Here is a 15,972-nt window from a genome sequence, read left to right on the forward strand (position 1 = left end):
GTCCTTGGTGATCTTTTAGGCCTTCCTGTGACATTGGGTGCTGTAGGTTTCCAGGAGGGCAGGTGAGATCGATTTTAAATACAGAAGTAACTAATAAGGAGTGAAAATGTTTTGTATTTTCTATTTGAGAATAAGTAAACCTTTATATTAACATTTATAGTGATGCTATAGTCACACCAGAGGATAAATTCAAAACACCGACATAAATTGGATATACATTTCAAATCCACGGTGGCCACAATATTTTGAGTTTATATTTGAATTTATTGCAACTATATGTTTTTTAATTCGATTTTAGAAGTGTATTTATTTATTATAAATTTTGTTTTAGCAATACTGTATATCAACTACCCATTTACAAAACTTCAGTCCATTCCGTAATTTTCGGATACCATAGTTTACATTCAGCCATCGATTTGCGTGTCAGCCTACAGTGCAATCAACCTTGTTGTTTCCCAGTATTTATATGTGATTGTCATTGGTAAGCACGGTTTATTTGCCTACCCAATCTTTGAAGTGATTGGATCGTTGAGCCATCAGTAACCTCCTTTCCGCCCATTTGGCCTCCTTTGGTTGGCTGTTGTCCCTTCTCTTTCTCTCTGTCGCGGCGGTGGGTTGGAGCCGCTGTGTCCCCGATCTGGCACGTTCCTGTCCAAATTATTATCGGGTTAAAATTGGATTCCCTTTTACGAAATCTCTGAAATTCTCAACTCTGCCAAATTTAAAGTGCTCTCCAATTCTATTTTTCCGCACACAGCCTCAACATTAGAACCCCCAAGAAGATGGCGATGGGGTCGGCAGTCGCCCGGCTTGAGGGCCGAGAATTCGAATACCTGATGAAGAAGAGGTCGGCGACCATCGGTCGGAACTCATCGCAGGGCTCGGTGGACGTTAGCATGGGCCACTCCAGTTTCATCTCTCGCCGGCACCTCGAAATTTTCACCGCTGGTGAAGACGGCACCGGTAGCGGGGAATTCTACCTCCGATGCCTCGGCAAAAACGGGGTGTTTGTGGATGGGGTGTTCCAGAGACGAGGGGCTCCACCTCTGCAGCTCCCACGAATGTAAGATGGGTAGTATTTTACATTTTATGTCGAGATAGAACTGCTAGCTTACGTAAATGTGACTATATTCTGACCTCCGCTTTGTTATTGTTTTGTTCCCCCGTCGCCGCACGTGTTGTGTCAAGCAACACACGGCGCCTGTCCCCACCAAACGTTCGTGAGCCGCTAGCTAATGTCAACTGGCAACGCTTGTTTTCTTTGCATAGAATGGTGAATATCTCTTGCTAGCACAGTGTTTGGAATATGTACAGTGCATTCAGAACGTATTCGAACCCTTTGATTTATTCTACATTGTTGTTACATCCTGAATTAAATGAATATTTTTTTCCCGTCACCCATCTACATACCCCATAATGACAAAGTGAAAATGTTTTCAAATGTATTGAAAGTGAAATATCTCGTGTACATAAGTATTCACACCCCTGAGTCAATGCTTTGTAGAAGCACCTTTGGTGGCGATTACAGCTTTGAGTCGTCTTGTGTATGTCTGGATCCACTTTGCACATCTGGATTTGGGAATTTTCTCCCATTCTTTCTTGCAGACGTTCTAAAGCTCTGTTAAATTAGATGGGGCGTGGTGTTGAACAGCAATCTTCAAGTCTTTCAACATATTTAATGGGATTAAATGCCAGGCTTTGGCTGGGCCATTCAAGGACTTTCACATTCTTGTTCTGAAGCCATTCCAGTGTTGCTTTGGCTGTATGCTTGTGGTCACTGGTGCAGGTTCTCATCAAGGATATGCATTTGTTTGGCTCCATTCATTGTTCCTTCTATCCTTACCAGTCTCCCAGTCCATGCCGCTGAAATGCATCCCCATAGCATGATGCCGCCACCACCATGCTTCACGGGAGGGATGGTGTGATGAGCTGTGCCTTTTCCAGATGTAGAGCTTTGCATTCAGACCAAAGCGTTACATTTGTCTCATCAGACCACAGAATATTTTTCCTTATGCTCGGAGTCTTTTTGCAAACCCATCACATGTGGTCATGTGCCTTTTTCTCAGCTCGGGAGTGGCCACTCTCCGATAAAGCCCAGATTGGTAAAGTGCTGTAGAGACTCTTGTCCTTCTGGCAGGTTAGCCCATCTCAGCCAAGGAACTGTAGTCAGAGGGATCATTGAGTTCTTGGTCACCTCCCTGACCAAGGTCCTTCTTGCCTGGTTACTCAGTTTGGTCAGACAGCCAGCTCTAGGCAGAGTCTGAGTAGTTCTATATTTTTTCCATTTCACAATGATGGAGACCACTATGCTCTTGGAAACTTTCAACACTCAGTAAATAGTTGTATACCCTTCCCCAAATATATGCCACATCACAAACCTTTCTACGGCCAGTTCCTTGGACTTAGTGCATGTCAGAGCAGAAAATATACCATTATCAGCTGTGGGACCGTACATTGTCAGGTGTGTTGTTTTCTAAATCGTGTCCAAGCAATTGAATTGGCCACAGGTGGACTTGAACCTGAGCTCAAGTTAGTGTCATAGCAAAAGGGTGTTACTACTTCTGTCAATTTGATATCTGTGTTTAATTTTAAAAAATGTCTAAAAACATGTTTTCACTTTGTCATTATGGGGTATTGTGTGTAGATAGATTATTATCCATCTTGAATTCAAGCTGCAACACAACAACATGTGGAATAAGTCAAGGGGTTTGAATACTTTCTGAAGGCCCTTCAGCTAGTTACCTGTACGTTTGCGATGGGCCGTGCTCATTCTCAGCATTATTTCAAGTCGGATGTGTTGCAATGTTTGCGCAGCATCATGTAGAAACAAACTATACCTACCTCGTGCTTCTATCGTCAGTATGGTTTCTAGATCAAGCTGAATTGCTAACTTTTCCAAATGTTCCCTGTAGGAAATGGCCAGTAGAAGTAGGGGGGTTTGAAATAGTCTTGATTAGTAGACCTGTTTACAGCTCTGATTCTATGAGGTCTGAAATATCAACTAGGCCTATGTCACAGCAGGCCTGTCAGCTGGTCCCAGAGCAGATGATATGGTCCAAATATACCCCCATGTAATAATAAGACCTGTTATGTAAGTGTCATGATGGCCATCCATTTATAAACTCAGTTTAATGGCTAACTCTTCTGGCCCATATTGGTTTATTAGAGCTGCGCTGCTTGTTTTGACTGTGTGCAAAGATGGCCATAGCTTCCCTGCTGGTGTGTAGCAGTCAATATGCATAATGAAAGAGACATTCTCACATTTGTTGAGTGAGTCTGGATGGCCTGCACTTGTCATGTCCTGATATTATCTGACTCTCCCTCCCTCTCTCTCTTTGTTCTCTAGGTGCTGTTTCCGGTTCCCCAGCACCAACATTAAGATCACGTTCACAGCCCTGTCCAGCGATAAGAAGGAGCGTAGGAACGTGTCGGAGTCACCGGTCAAGCCCGTCCAGCACCAGATGGCGCCGCTGACCATCAACATTCCAGACAACATCGCCCACCTCATAAGCCCGCTGCCCTCACCCACTGGCACCCTCAGGTGAGACTGGAGTGAAGTTGGAGCCATGAAACGGTCAGAGCAAATAGCGGGGTTATTTAAATCTGGACCTCGACGCGAGTTCCAATGCTGATTTTTATTCCCCCCCCCCCCTAATCAGGGACGGATTTAGACCTTTCTCACTTGGTGGGTGCAATTAAATATCAGGTAGAACAGAACCAGCAGTACCGGACCCCGAGGCTTAGATTTGAATACTCCTGGTGTGTATGTATGTATCGGAATGGCCAATTTTTAAATTAGGGCTGTTTTCATAACAATCGATAATCTGCATTTTTGGACACCGATTACATTGCACTCCACGAGGAGACTGTGTGGCAGGCTGACTCCCTGTCATGCGAGTGCAGCTAGGAGTCAAGGTAAGGTGCCAGCTAGCATTAATCGTATCTTATAAGAAACAATCAATCTTAAAATAATCACTAGTTAACTACACATGGTTGATGATATTACTAGTTTATCTAGCTTGTCCTGCATTGCATATAATCGATGTGGTGCCTGTTAATTTATCATTGAATCATAGCTTACTTCGCCAAACAGGTGATTTAACGAGTGCATTTGTGAAAAAAGCATTGTCGTTGCACCAATGTGTACATAAACATCAACCCCTATCTTAAAATCAATACACAGGTATATATTTTTAAACCTGCATATTTAGTTAATATTGCCTGCTAACATGAATTTCTTTTAACTAGGGAAATTGTCACTTCTCTTGCGTTCTGTGCAACCATAAACATCAATGCCTTTCTTAAAATCAATACACAGAAGTATATATATATTTTTAAACCTGCATATGTAGTTAAAAGAAATCCAGGTTAGCAGGTAATATTAAACTAGGGGAATTGTCACTTCTCATGCGTTTATTGCACGCAGAGTCAGGTTATATGCAACAGTTTGGGACGTCTGGCTTGTTGCGAACTCATTTGCCAGAGTTTTACGTAATTATGACATAACATTGAAAGTTGTGCAATGTAACAGCAATATTTAGACTTATGGATGCCACCCGTTAGATAAAATATGGAACGGTTCTGTATTTCACTGAAAGAATAAACATTTTGTTTTCAAAATGATAGTTTCCGGATTTTACCATATTAATGACCGAAGGCTCGTATTTCTGTGTGTTATAATTAAGTCTATTATTTGATAGAGCAGTCTGACTGAGCGGTGTAGGCAGCAGCGGGCTCATAAGCATGAATTCAAACAGCACTTTCGTGCCTTTGCCAGCAGCTCTTCGCTGTGCTTCAAGCATTGAGCTGTTTATGACTTCAAGCCTATCAACTCCCGAGATTAGGCTGATGTAACCGATGTGAAATGGCTAGCTAGTTAGCGGGGTGCGCGCTAATAGCATTTTCAATAGGTGACGTCTCTCGCTCTGAGACCTTGAAGTAGTTGTTCCCCTTGCTCTGCAAGGGCCGCTGCTTTTGTGGAGCGATGGGTAACGATGCTTCGAGGATGGCTGTTGTCGACGTGTTCCTGGTTTGAGCCCAGGTAGGGTCGAGGAGAGGGACGGAAGCTATACTGTTCCACTGGCAATACTAAAGTGCCTATAAGAACATCCAGTAGTCCAAGGTATATGAAATACAAATGGTATAGACATAAATAGTCTGATAATAACTACAACCTAAAGCTTCTTACCTGGGAATATTGAAGATATTCATGTTAAAAGTAACCACCAGCTTTCATATGTTTTTATGTTCTGAGCAAGGAACTTAAACGTTAGCTTTTTTACATGGCACATATTGCACTTTTACTTTCTTCTCCAACACTTTGTTTTTGCATTATTTAAACATGTTTAATTATTTATTAGATATTTTTATTTTTTTGCCATCGCAGGATTACCATGCTCTCTCCCACTGTCTCACTTAAATTGTTTCTCGTCCCCCACAGTGCCGCCAACTCCTGTCCAAACTCCTGTCCGTCAAGTCCCAGAGGGGCGGGGCTGTCTGGCTATAGGATGGGCCGCGTGCTGACCGCTGACCTCGTCAACGAGAACTCCCAAACAGACGACAAGGAGGGCTCGGGAGGAGACAGCCCCAAGGTGAGACACCAGCAACTCAGGGATGCATCTGAAGTGGCTTCCTCTCCTTGTCTCCTTTCCTTTACACTGATATGAAAAAGAGATCAGTCAAGGCAGTATAATGGAAGCTAAATGAGAGACCAGGCCACGTCTGACAGACCAGTACTGATGAAGGAAAGTATATGAGAAGAGGATTCCTCAGTAGACAGTTGAAATGCACTCCTAGTCCTGAGGTGAGTCGGCAAAGTGAAGCGCTCAGAACGGTGCAAATAGAAATGAGACTAAAAGAGCTAAACTATTCCCTGTTCTACCTGACAGACAGTGGTATCTGTTCTACCCAATACGTTTCTGTCTCAACATTCTGTTGCACCCTCTTGAATACATCCCTGAGCCCAGGGTGACGGAACACATTGGATTTGTTTTGGTTCTCCGGGGTGGGTTACTCATTGAAGTCTGTTGAAACATTCGGGAAAATATAAACTTGAGTGAGGAACCCTGGTGAACGCTAGTAAAATAGGGGGAGGGTGGGGCTCTACTTGTTTTCCAACATGTTTTCAGTTTCATGTTCCTCACACAAGTTCCCACAAAACCAAACCCTTTTATTTATTTTTAAATTGACCCAGATAAGCACATGCAATTATAGCAAAAAATCTAAATGCTGCCATATCTGTGGCATGAAATAATGCCCAATTCACCATTTGTTCTATCCTCAGGATGACTCCAAGCCACCGTATTCCTATGCCCAACTAATAGTCCAGGCCATCACCATGGCCCCCGACAAGCAGCTGACTCTGAATGGGATTTACACACACATCACCAAGAACTACCCCTACTACAGGACCGCAGACAAAGGCTGGCAGGTTGGTGAATCCACCCTGTATTTCATGCTGCTGTGGTATTTCTTAGAATGAGAGACAAACTGACATCGAAGTAAACAGCTTCTTTTTAAGTTATCCTGTCTCACTTTATCCATCACAATCATTCGCTCATGTGTTTTTGAAATGAACTCAATTGCTTACATCTTCCTCCCTTGTGTTCCAGAAACTGATTCATTGTTTCTCTCGCTCACCCCCTTCTGTCTCTCTCCCTGGTGTTCTACAATTCCATCATTCTCACTTCTGTCTTGTTCCAGAATCTCAATCCGCCATAACCTTTCCATAGTAATGAATACTGTCTCTCTCTTTTGTGTTCTAGAACTCGATCCGTCACAACTTGTCTCTGAACCGCTACTTCATCAAAGTGGCTCGGTCTCAGGAAGAACCGGGTAAGGGATCGTTCTGGAGGATCGACCCCTCATCAGAGGGCAAGTTGTGTGAACAGGCGTTCAGGAAACGCAGGGCCAGGGGGGTACCCTGCTTCAGGACCCCGCTGGGGCCCCTCTCATCTAGGTAATACTATTTCCATGTACACTGAGTGTACAAAACATTAGGAACACCTGCTCTTTCCTTGACAGACTGACCAGGTGAAGGCTATGACCCCTTGGTGATTCTCACCTGTTAAATCCACTTCAGACAGTGTAGATTAAGGGAAGGAGACAAGTTAAAGAAGGATTTTTAAGCCTTGAGACATGGATAGTGCACATGTGCCATTCAGAGGGTGAATGGGCAAGACAAAGTATTTAAGTGTCTTTGAATGGGGTATGTATGGTAGTAGGTGCCAGGACTACCATTTTGAGTGGGAAGAACTGCAACGCATTTGGGGTTTTCCACGCTCAACAGTTTCCTATGTGTATCAAGAATGGTCCACCACCCAAAGGACATCCAGCCAACTGGACACAGCTGTGGAAAGCATTGGAGTCAACATGGGCCAGCATCCCTGTGGAATGCTTTCAACACCTTGTAGAGTCCATGCCCGGACAAATTGAGGCTGTTCTGAGGGCAAAAGGGGGTGCAACTCAATATTAGGAAGGTTTTCCTAATGTTTTATACACTCAGTATATATTTCCCTCATATACAGTGCATTCGGAAAGTATTCAGACCCCTTCACTTTTTCCACATTTTGTTACGTTACAGCCTTATTCTAAAATGGATTGAATATATTTGTTTCCTCAATCTACATACAATACCCCATAATGACACAGCGAAAATCAGGTTTTTAGAAATGTATGCACATTATTATTTATTTAAAAATATAAAAAAACATACCTAATTTACATAGGTATTCAGACCCTTTGCTATGAGACTCGAAATTGAGCTCAGGTGCATGCTATTTCCATTGATCATCCTTGAGATGTTTTTACAACTTGGAGTCCACCTGTGGTAAATTCATTAGATTGGACATGATTTGGAAAGGCACACACCTGTCTTTATAAGGTCCCACAGTTGATAGTCCATGTCAGAGAAAAAAACAAGCCATGAGGTCCAAGGAATTGTCCGTAGACCTCGGAGACAGGATTGAGTCGAGGCACAGATCTGGGGAAGGGTATCAACACATTTCTACAGCATTGCAGGTCCCCAATAACACAGAGGCCTCCATCATTCTTTAATGGAAGAAGTTGTGCATATTGCTCAAACTGAGCAATCGGGGGAGAAGGGCCTTGGTGAGGGTGGTAACTAAGAACCCAATGGTCACTTTGACAGAGCTCCAGAGTTCCTCTGTGGAGATGGGATAACCTTCCAGAAGGACAACCATCTCTGCAGCACTCTACCAATCAGGCCTTTATGGTAGAGTGGGCAGACGGAAGCCAATCCTCAGTAAAAGACGTGACAGCCCACTTGGAGTTTGCCGAAAGGCACCTAAAGGGCTCTCAGAACATGAGAAACAAGATTCTCTGGTCTGATGAAACCAAGCTTGAACTCTTTGGCTTGAATACTAAGCATCACGTCTGGAGGAAACCTGGCACAATCCCTACGGTGAAACGTGGTGGTGGCCGCATCAGGCTGTAGGGATGTTTTTCAACGGCAGGCACTGGGAGAGTAGTCAGGATCGAGGCAAAGGTGAACGGAAGTACAGAGATCCTTGATGAAAACCTGCTCCAGAGCGTGTGGCAAATGTTCACCTTCCAACAGGACAATGACCCTAAGCACACAGCCAAGCACAAAGAAAATAGCTGCACAGCAACGATCCCCACCCAACCTGACAGAGCTTGAGGATCTGCAGAGAAGAATGGGAGAAACTCCCCAAATAAAGGTGTGCCGAGCTTGTAGCGTCATATCCAAGAAGACGGGAGGCTGTAATCACTGCCAAAGGTGCCCCAGCAAAGTACTGAGTAAAGGGTATTTTTTACATTTGCAAAAATGGCTAAACCTGTTTTTTCTTTCTCGTTATGGGGTATTTTCAAATCAAATTTGATTTGTCACATGCGACGTAGACCTTACAGTGAAATGTACAAGCCCTTAACCAACAATGCAGTTAAGAAAATATCTATACAAAAAGAAGAATAACAAATAATTAAAGAGCAGCAGTAAATAACAATAGCGGGGTTATGTACAGGGGATACTGGCACAGAATCAATGTGCGGGGGGTACTGGTGTCAAGGTAATATGTACAGTTGAAGTCAGAAGTTTACATACACTTAGGTTGGAGTCATTAAAACTTGTTTTTCAACCACGCCAAAAATACAGTTTGTTAACAAGAAATTTGTGGAAAGTCTGTTAGGACATCTACTTTGTGCATGACACAAGTCATTTTTCTAACAATTGTTGACAGACAGATTATTTCACTTATTATTCACTGTATCACAATTCCAGTGGGTCAGAAGTTTACATACACTTAAGTTGACTGTGCCTTTAAACAGCTTGGAAAATTCCAGACAATTATGTCATAGCTTTAGAAGCTTCTGATAGGCTAATTGACATACTTTGAGTCAATTGGAGGTGTACTTGTGGATGTGTTTCAAACTCAGTGCCTCTTTTGCTTGACATCATGGGAAAATCAAAAGTAATCAGTCAAGACCTCAGAAAAAAAATTGTAGACCTCCACAAGTCTGGTTCATCCTTGGGAGCAATTTCCAAATGCATGAAAGTACCACGTTCATCTGTACAAACAATAGTACGCAAGTATAAACACCACCAGCCGTCATACCGCTCAGGAAGGAGACGCGTTCTGTCTCCTAGAGATGAATGTACTTTGGTGCGAAAAGTGCAAATCAATCCCAGAACAACAGCAAAGGACCATGTGAAGATGCTGGAGGAAACGGGTACAAATAAAAAAAAGTCAGACTACGGTTTGCAACTGCACATGGGGACAAAGATCATACTTTTTGGAGAAATGTCCTCTGGTCTGATGAAACAAAACAACTGTTTGGCCATGATGACCATCGTTATGTTTGGAGGAAAAAGGTGGAGGCTTGCAAGCCGAAGAACACCATCCCAACCGTGAAGCACGGGGGTGGCAGCATCATGTTGTGGGGGTGCTTTGCTGCAGGAGGGACTGGTGCACTTCACAAAATAGATGGCGTCATGAGGAAGGAAAATTAAGTGGATATATTGAAGCAACGTCTCAAGACATAAGTCAGGAAGTTAGAGCTTGGTCGCAAATAGGTCTTCCAAATGAACAATGACCCCAAGCATACTTGCAAAAAGGCTTAAGGACAACAAAGTCAAGGTATTGGAGTGGCCATTACAAAGCCATGACCTCAGTCCTATAGACAATTTGTGGGCAGAACTGAAAAAGTGTGTGTGAGCAAGGAGGCCTAGAAACCTGACTCAGTTACACCAGCTCTGTCAGGAGGAATGGGCCAAAATTCACCCAACTTATGTGGAGAATCTTGTGGAAGGCTACCCAAAACGTTTGACCCAAGTTAAACAATTTAAAGGCAATGCTACCAAATACTAATTGAGTGTCTGTAAACTTCTGACCCACTAGGAATGTGATGAAAGAAATAAAAGCATTTATCTACTATTATTCTGACATTTCACATTTCTTAAAATAAAGTGGTGATCCTAACTGACCTAAGACAGGGAATGTCTTTAAATGTATTTGGCTGAGGTGTATGTAAAGTTGGAGACTTCAACTGTACATGTAGGTAGTTATTAAAGTGACTACGCATAGATAAGAGTAGAAGGGGGGTCAATGCAAATAGTTTGAGTAGCCATTTGATTAGATGTTCAGGAGTCTAATGGCTTGGGGGTAGAAGCTGTTTAGAAGCCTCATGGACCTGGACTTGGCGCTCCGGTACCGCTTGCCATGCGGTAGCAGAGAGAACAGTCTGTCTACGGTGGCAGGAGTCTTTTTTTCAATTTATGGCCTTCCTCTGACACCGCCTTGTATAGAGGTTCTGATGTTAGGAAGCTTGGCCCTGGTGATGGACTGGGCCGTAGGCACTACCATGTGTAGTGCCTGGCAGTCGTAGGCCGAGCAGTTGCCATACCAGCCACTTATACAACCCGTTAGGATGCTCTGATGGTGCAGATGTAAAACCTTTTGAGGATCTGAGGACCCATGTCAAATCTTTTCAGTCTCCTGAGGGGGAATAGGTTTGGCCATGCCCTCTTCACGACTGTCTTGGTGTGCTTGGACCATGTTAGTTGGTGATGTGGACACCAAGGAAATTGAAGCTCTCAATCTGCTCCACTACAGCCCTGTCAATGAGACTGGGGGTGTGCTCTGTACTCCTTTTCCTGTAGTCCACAATCATCTCCTTTGTCTTGGTCACGTTGAGGGAGAGGTTGTTGTCCTATTATATTTGACCTCCTCCCTGTAGGCCGTCTCGTCGGTGATCAGGCCTACCACTGTTGTCATCGGCAAACTTAATGATGGTGTTTGCGTTGTGCCTGGCCATGCAGTCATGAGTGAACAGGTACAGGAGGGAACTGAGCACGCACCCCTGAGGGGACCCCCGTGTAGAGGATCAGCGTGTTGTTACCTACCCTTACCACCCGGGGGTGGCACGTCAAGACGTACAGGATCCAGTTGCAGAGGGAGGTGTTTAGTCCCAGGGTCCTTAGCTTAGTGAGGAGCTTTGGGAGCACTAGGGTGTTGAACGCTGAGCTGTAGTCAAAGAATAGCGTTCTCACATAGGTGTTCCTTTTTGTCCAGGTGGGAAAGGGCAGTGTGGAGTGCAATAGAGATTGTATCATCTGTGGATCTGTTGGGGTGATATGCAAATTGGAGTGGGTCTAGGGTTTCTGGGATAATGTTGTTGTGAGCCATGACCAGCCTTTCAAAGCATTTCATGGCTACAGAAGTGAGTGCTACGGGTCGGTAGTCATTTAGGCAGGTGACCTTAGTGTTCTTGGGCACAGGGACTATGGTGGTCTGTTTGAAACATGTTGGTCCTGGTAATCCGTCTGGCCCTGCGGCCTTGTGAATGTTGACCTGTTTAAAGGTCTTACTCACACAAGCTGCAGAGAACGTGATCACAGTCGTCCGGAACAGCTGATGCTCTCATGCATGTTTCTGTGTTACTTGCCTCAAAGTGAGCATAGAAGTTATTTTGCTCGTCTGGTAGGCTCGTGTCACTGGGCAGCTCTTAGCTGTGCTTCCCTTTGTAGTCTGTACAATTCAATCTTGGTCCTGTATTAACGCTTTGCCTGTTTGATGGTTCGTCGGAGGCTATAGTGGGATTTCTTATAAGCACAGTGCAATATCCTGTAATCCATGGATTCTGGTTGGGATATGTACATACGGTCATGGGGACGACGTCATCGATGCACTTATTGATGAAGCCAGTGACTGACGTGGTGTACTCCTCAATGCCATCAGAAGAATCTTGGAACATATTCCAGTCTTTGCTAGCAAAACAGTCCTGTAGTTTAGCATTTTGCTTCATCTGACCACTTTTTCTATAGACCGAGTCACTGGTGCTTCCTGATTACATTTTTGCTTGTAAACAGGAATCTAGAGGATAGAATTATGGTCAGATTTGCCAAATGGAGGGCAAAGGAGAGCTTCGTACATGTCTTTGTGTGTGGAGTAAAGGTGGTCTAGAGGTTATATTTCCACCCCCCCCCTCCGGTTGCACATTTAACATGCTGGTAGAAATTGGGTAAAATTGATTTAAAGTCCCCAGCCACTAGGAGCGCCGCCTCTGGATGAGCATTTTCCTATTTGCTTATTGAGTGCGGTTTTAATTCCAGCATTGATCTGTGGTGGTATGTAGACGGCTACGAAAAATACAGATGATTAGTCTCTAGGTAGATAGCTTATCATGAGATATTCTACCTCAGGCGAGCAAAACCTCTAGACTTCCTTAGATATCATGCACCAACTGTTGTTTACAAATATACATAGGCCCCGCCCCTTGTTTTACCAGAGGCTGCTGTTCTGTCCTGCATAACCCTCCAGCTGTATGTTCTTAATGTCGCCGTTCAGCCATGACTCTGTGAAACAAAATATTTACAGTTAATGTCCCGTTGGTAGGATATACATACTTTCAGTTCGTCCCATTTATTTTCCAGCGATTTGAATGTTCGCTGACAATACGGATGGCAAAGGCAGGTTAGCCACTCATCGCCTGATCCTCACAAGGCATCCCGATCTCTTTCCACAAAATCTGTTTCTTTCTCCAGCGAATGACGGGGATGAGGGCCTGTTCGGGTGTTGAGTATATCCTTCCCGTCCGACTCATTAAAGAATTGTGTGTAGATTGAGGGGGGGGATTTAATCAATTTTAGAATAAGGCAGCAATGTAACAAAATGTGGAAAAAGTCAAAGGGTCTGAATACTTTACAAATGCACTGTGTGTATATATACTGTAGTTTGAAATTGCATGCCCCCTGTGAGCTCAGTTAGGCACTGCAGGTAGATTAAACGATTTGTCTGTCTGGGACACTGAGCTCTTAACCTAACATACCACGTGTAAAATAAACATTTGAAACCAGATCCCCTAGATGCTTGTCTTGAAGAAAACTGAAAAAAATGTGGTGTCGCCCTGTTAACTTTAAAACCGGAGCATCAGGTTTTTGGGGAACTTGCAAAGGCTACTGAGCTCTAAATGAGTCAATGGGCTCTGGGGAGGATGTTTCTTATTGGTATGCGCACACAGATGACAGCACACACTTTCACGTTTGCATCATTCTAATAGTCTTCCTGCTGTCTTCCCTTCAGGAGTGCCCCGGCCTCTCCTAGCCACACAGGGGGGCTGTCGGCCCACTCCAGTGGTGTGCAGACCCCAGAAAGCCTATCCAGGGAGGGCTCCCCTGTCCCCATGGACCCAGAGCCAGCTCGGGCCACAGCTCCCACCACGGCCACTGCCCTACAGCCCAAACTAGCTGTCATCCAGGAGGCCCAATTCGCTAAGAGTGCTACTGGTGAGTTATGTTGGGAAGTTTTTTCTGTACAGAAACTCAGCCTAAAACCCCAAACAGCAAGCAATGCAGGTGTAGAAGCACGGCGGCTAGGAAAAACTCCCTAGAAAGGCCAAAACCTAGGAAGAAACCTAGAGAGGAACTATGTGGGGTGGCCAGTCCTCTTCTGGCTGTGCCGGGTGGAGATTATAACAGAACATGGCCAAGATGTTCAAATGTTCATAAATGACCAGCATGGTCGAATAATAATAAGGCAGAACAGTTGAAACTGGAGCAGCAGCACGGTCAGGTGGACTGGGGACAGCAAGGAGTCATCATGTCAGGTAGTCCTGGGGCATGGTCCTAGGGCTCAGGTCCTCCGAGAGAGAAAGAAAGAGAGAATTAGAGAGAGCATATGTGGGGTGGCCAGTCCCCTTCTGGCTGTGCCGGGTGGAGATTATAACAGAACATGGCCAAGATGTTCATAAATTACCAGCATGGTCGAATAATAATGAGGCAGAACAGTTTAAACTGGAGCAGCAGCACGGCCAGGTGGACTGGGGACAAATTCACAATAGTGAAATATTAAAATCCTAACCCCTTTTTGAACATGTTGACAGCATAAGCCATTTTAAATGATTAATGTTATGTCTACTGGGATGCAAGAGGTGTGAAATTAGTTTGCCATTTGTTGAGATATTGACATACTCCAATTTTTCTTAACAATCCACTCCATTTCGTGTCTGACCTCTGATGCTTGTTTCTGACAGGCTCCCCTCTGAACAGCCAGCCGGTGCTGATCGCCATGCAGCGACAGTTGCCCCAGACGACAATGAAGCCTGTTACCTACACCATGGCAACGCCTGTCATGACAACAGCTGTAAGCTCTGCCCCCATCATGCAGACAGTGCACGTACTCCAACAGATTCCGATGGTCACCATGGCTACCGTCGCTGCCACACAGAATTCAGTTGTTACGCTGAAAACAGAACCGCAGGAGAACGGAGGGGGAGACCACAATGGGGTCAAAGGTGGGGAGCCTGATTTACAGTACATTTTTCCATTCTTTGCTGTAACAGTCCCTTTTATAAATTAAGATTTGTAGTCTTATATTGCAAAGTGTTTGTCGCTCTTTCCCAGTCAAAGTGGAGTCTGTCCCAGGCATCACTACTTCCTCTATAGGCGGGGCCAATCGCATAATCCAGACCTCCCAGGCCACACCCCTAACAGTTACCATCGTGCAACAACCTCCCCTGGGCCAGCATCGGCTTCCTATCAAGGCCATCACACAGAACGGGACTCACCTGGTTCCCATCACTACTGTTGCTAACACAGGTGAGACATTTTCAAAATGGCACCCAACACCCATGAAGCTTTAAAAATGGCAGATTAAAATTACTTTACCAGCTTTTTCACTCTGTACTGCTTGTTTATGTCAGGCCTGCCAGGAATCCAGTAGTGAAACTCCCTCTCTATCCTCTCTCTCAGCAGTGGTGAACCCCCTCCACCTGTTGGCTGCTCATGCCTCGGCCTCTGCATCGCTGCCCACCAAGAGGCAAAACGGGGAGCTGGCCGACCACCCCGAACCCAAGAGGGTCAAAACTGAGGAGGGGGGCGAGAGCATAGCCCCCGTTGTAACCAACTCGTGCACAAGCGGAGACGGGGACAATGGGGTTAGTGAAAAGGCTGGCGATAAGTAGAGGTCTTGACCCCTCTCCTTAATGAGCTCTACTATTCTACTATCCCGCCCCCTCTGTTCTCACTCCCACGACCGGACTCCCACTCGAAACCATGTTTATCCTCTACTCCAAGGTGCCAAAAGAAGACGAGGTATGGATCCACCTCCGGACTACAGTATGTGTGAGTAGTAGACAGACCGCCACCCATCCATTGGTATAAAAAGCAGAAAAGAATATGATGCAAAGACCAAAACCAGGACAAGCAACAAAAACAAAAAAGGAATATTTGAAGTTGTTAGAGGTGACCCTGTTTGAGATACAAACTACAACTAAACCTTAAGTGAAGCACAGTAAGTCTTGTTAACGTTTAAATGTAAATTAAGTCTATAAAAATGTAAATGAGATCAAAACAGACCTCTGGACTTTGACCACCAGAATCACCAAGCCTTCCACTGCTGATTGGAAAGTTCCTTTTTTTTTTTACACAGGACACAACCCCAAGAGAGGGAAGTAGCCAATGGCATCATCCCAGCAGCATTATAGGCAAGCGCTTAA

The 15,972-nt window shown here is 44.6% G+C and overlaps 1 protein-coding gene across 2 annotated transcripts; it reads left to right on the forward strand.

The window, feature by feature from the left end:
* Positions 1 to 598: 598 nt before the first annotated feature.
* On the forward strand, positions 599 to 15,966 carry foxk2a (forkhead box K2a). 2 transcript variants are annotated; one of them, XM_035734451.2, is made up of 9 exons: positions 599 to 1,063; positions 3,347 to 3,541; positions 5,441 to 5,591; positions 6,284 to 6,430; positions 6,765 to 6,958; positions 13,560 to 13,762; positions 14,509 to 14,769; positions 14,879 to 15,073; positions 15,227 to 15,966. In XM_035734451.2, exons 1-9 carry the CDS (start codon positions 783 to 785, stop codon positions 15,436 to 15,438), a joined length of 1,839 nt encoding a protein of 612 aa, XP_035590344.2. In that variant the 5' UTR covers positions 599 to 782; the 3' UTR covers positions 15,439 to 15,966. The 2 variants fall into 2 exon arrangements, with proteins under 2 accessions (XP_035590344.2, XP_052334119.1); XM_052478159.1 differs by having other exon boundaries at positions 15,230 to 15,966.
* The last annotated feature ends 6 nt before the right edge of the window (positions 15,967 to 15,972 follow it).

The sequence above is a fragment of the Oncorhynchus keta genome, chromosome 24, assembly GCF_023373465.1.
Source record: "Oncorhynchus keta strain PuntledgeMale-10-30-2019 chromosome 24, Oket_V2, whole genome shotgun sequence".
Taxonomy (NCBI): Eukaryota; Metazoa; Chordata; class Actinopteri; order Salmoniformes; family Salmonidae; genus Oncorhynchus; species Oncorhynchus keta.

What these genes read in the sequence shown, in the direction of transcription:
- foxk2a (XM_035734451.2), top strand. Translation starts at nt 783, where the DNA reads ATGGCGATGGGGTCGGCAGTCGCCCGGCTTGAGGGCCGAGAATTCGAA. An exon ending in TCACCCACTGGCACCCTCAG is followed by an intron (nt 3,542 to 5,440) that starts GTGAGACTGGAG and finishes CGTCCCCCACAG; the next exon opens with TGCCGCCAACTCCTGTCCAA. An exon ending in ATTCGCTAAGAGTGCTACTG is followed by an intron (nt 13,763 to 14,508) that starts GTGAGTTATGTT and finishes TGTTTCTGACAG; the next exon opens with GCTCCCCTCTGAACAGCCAG.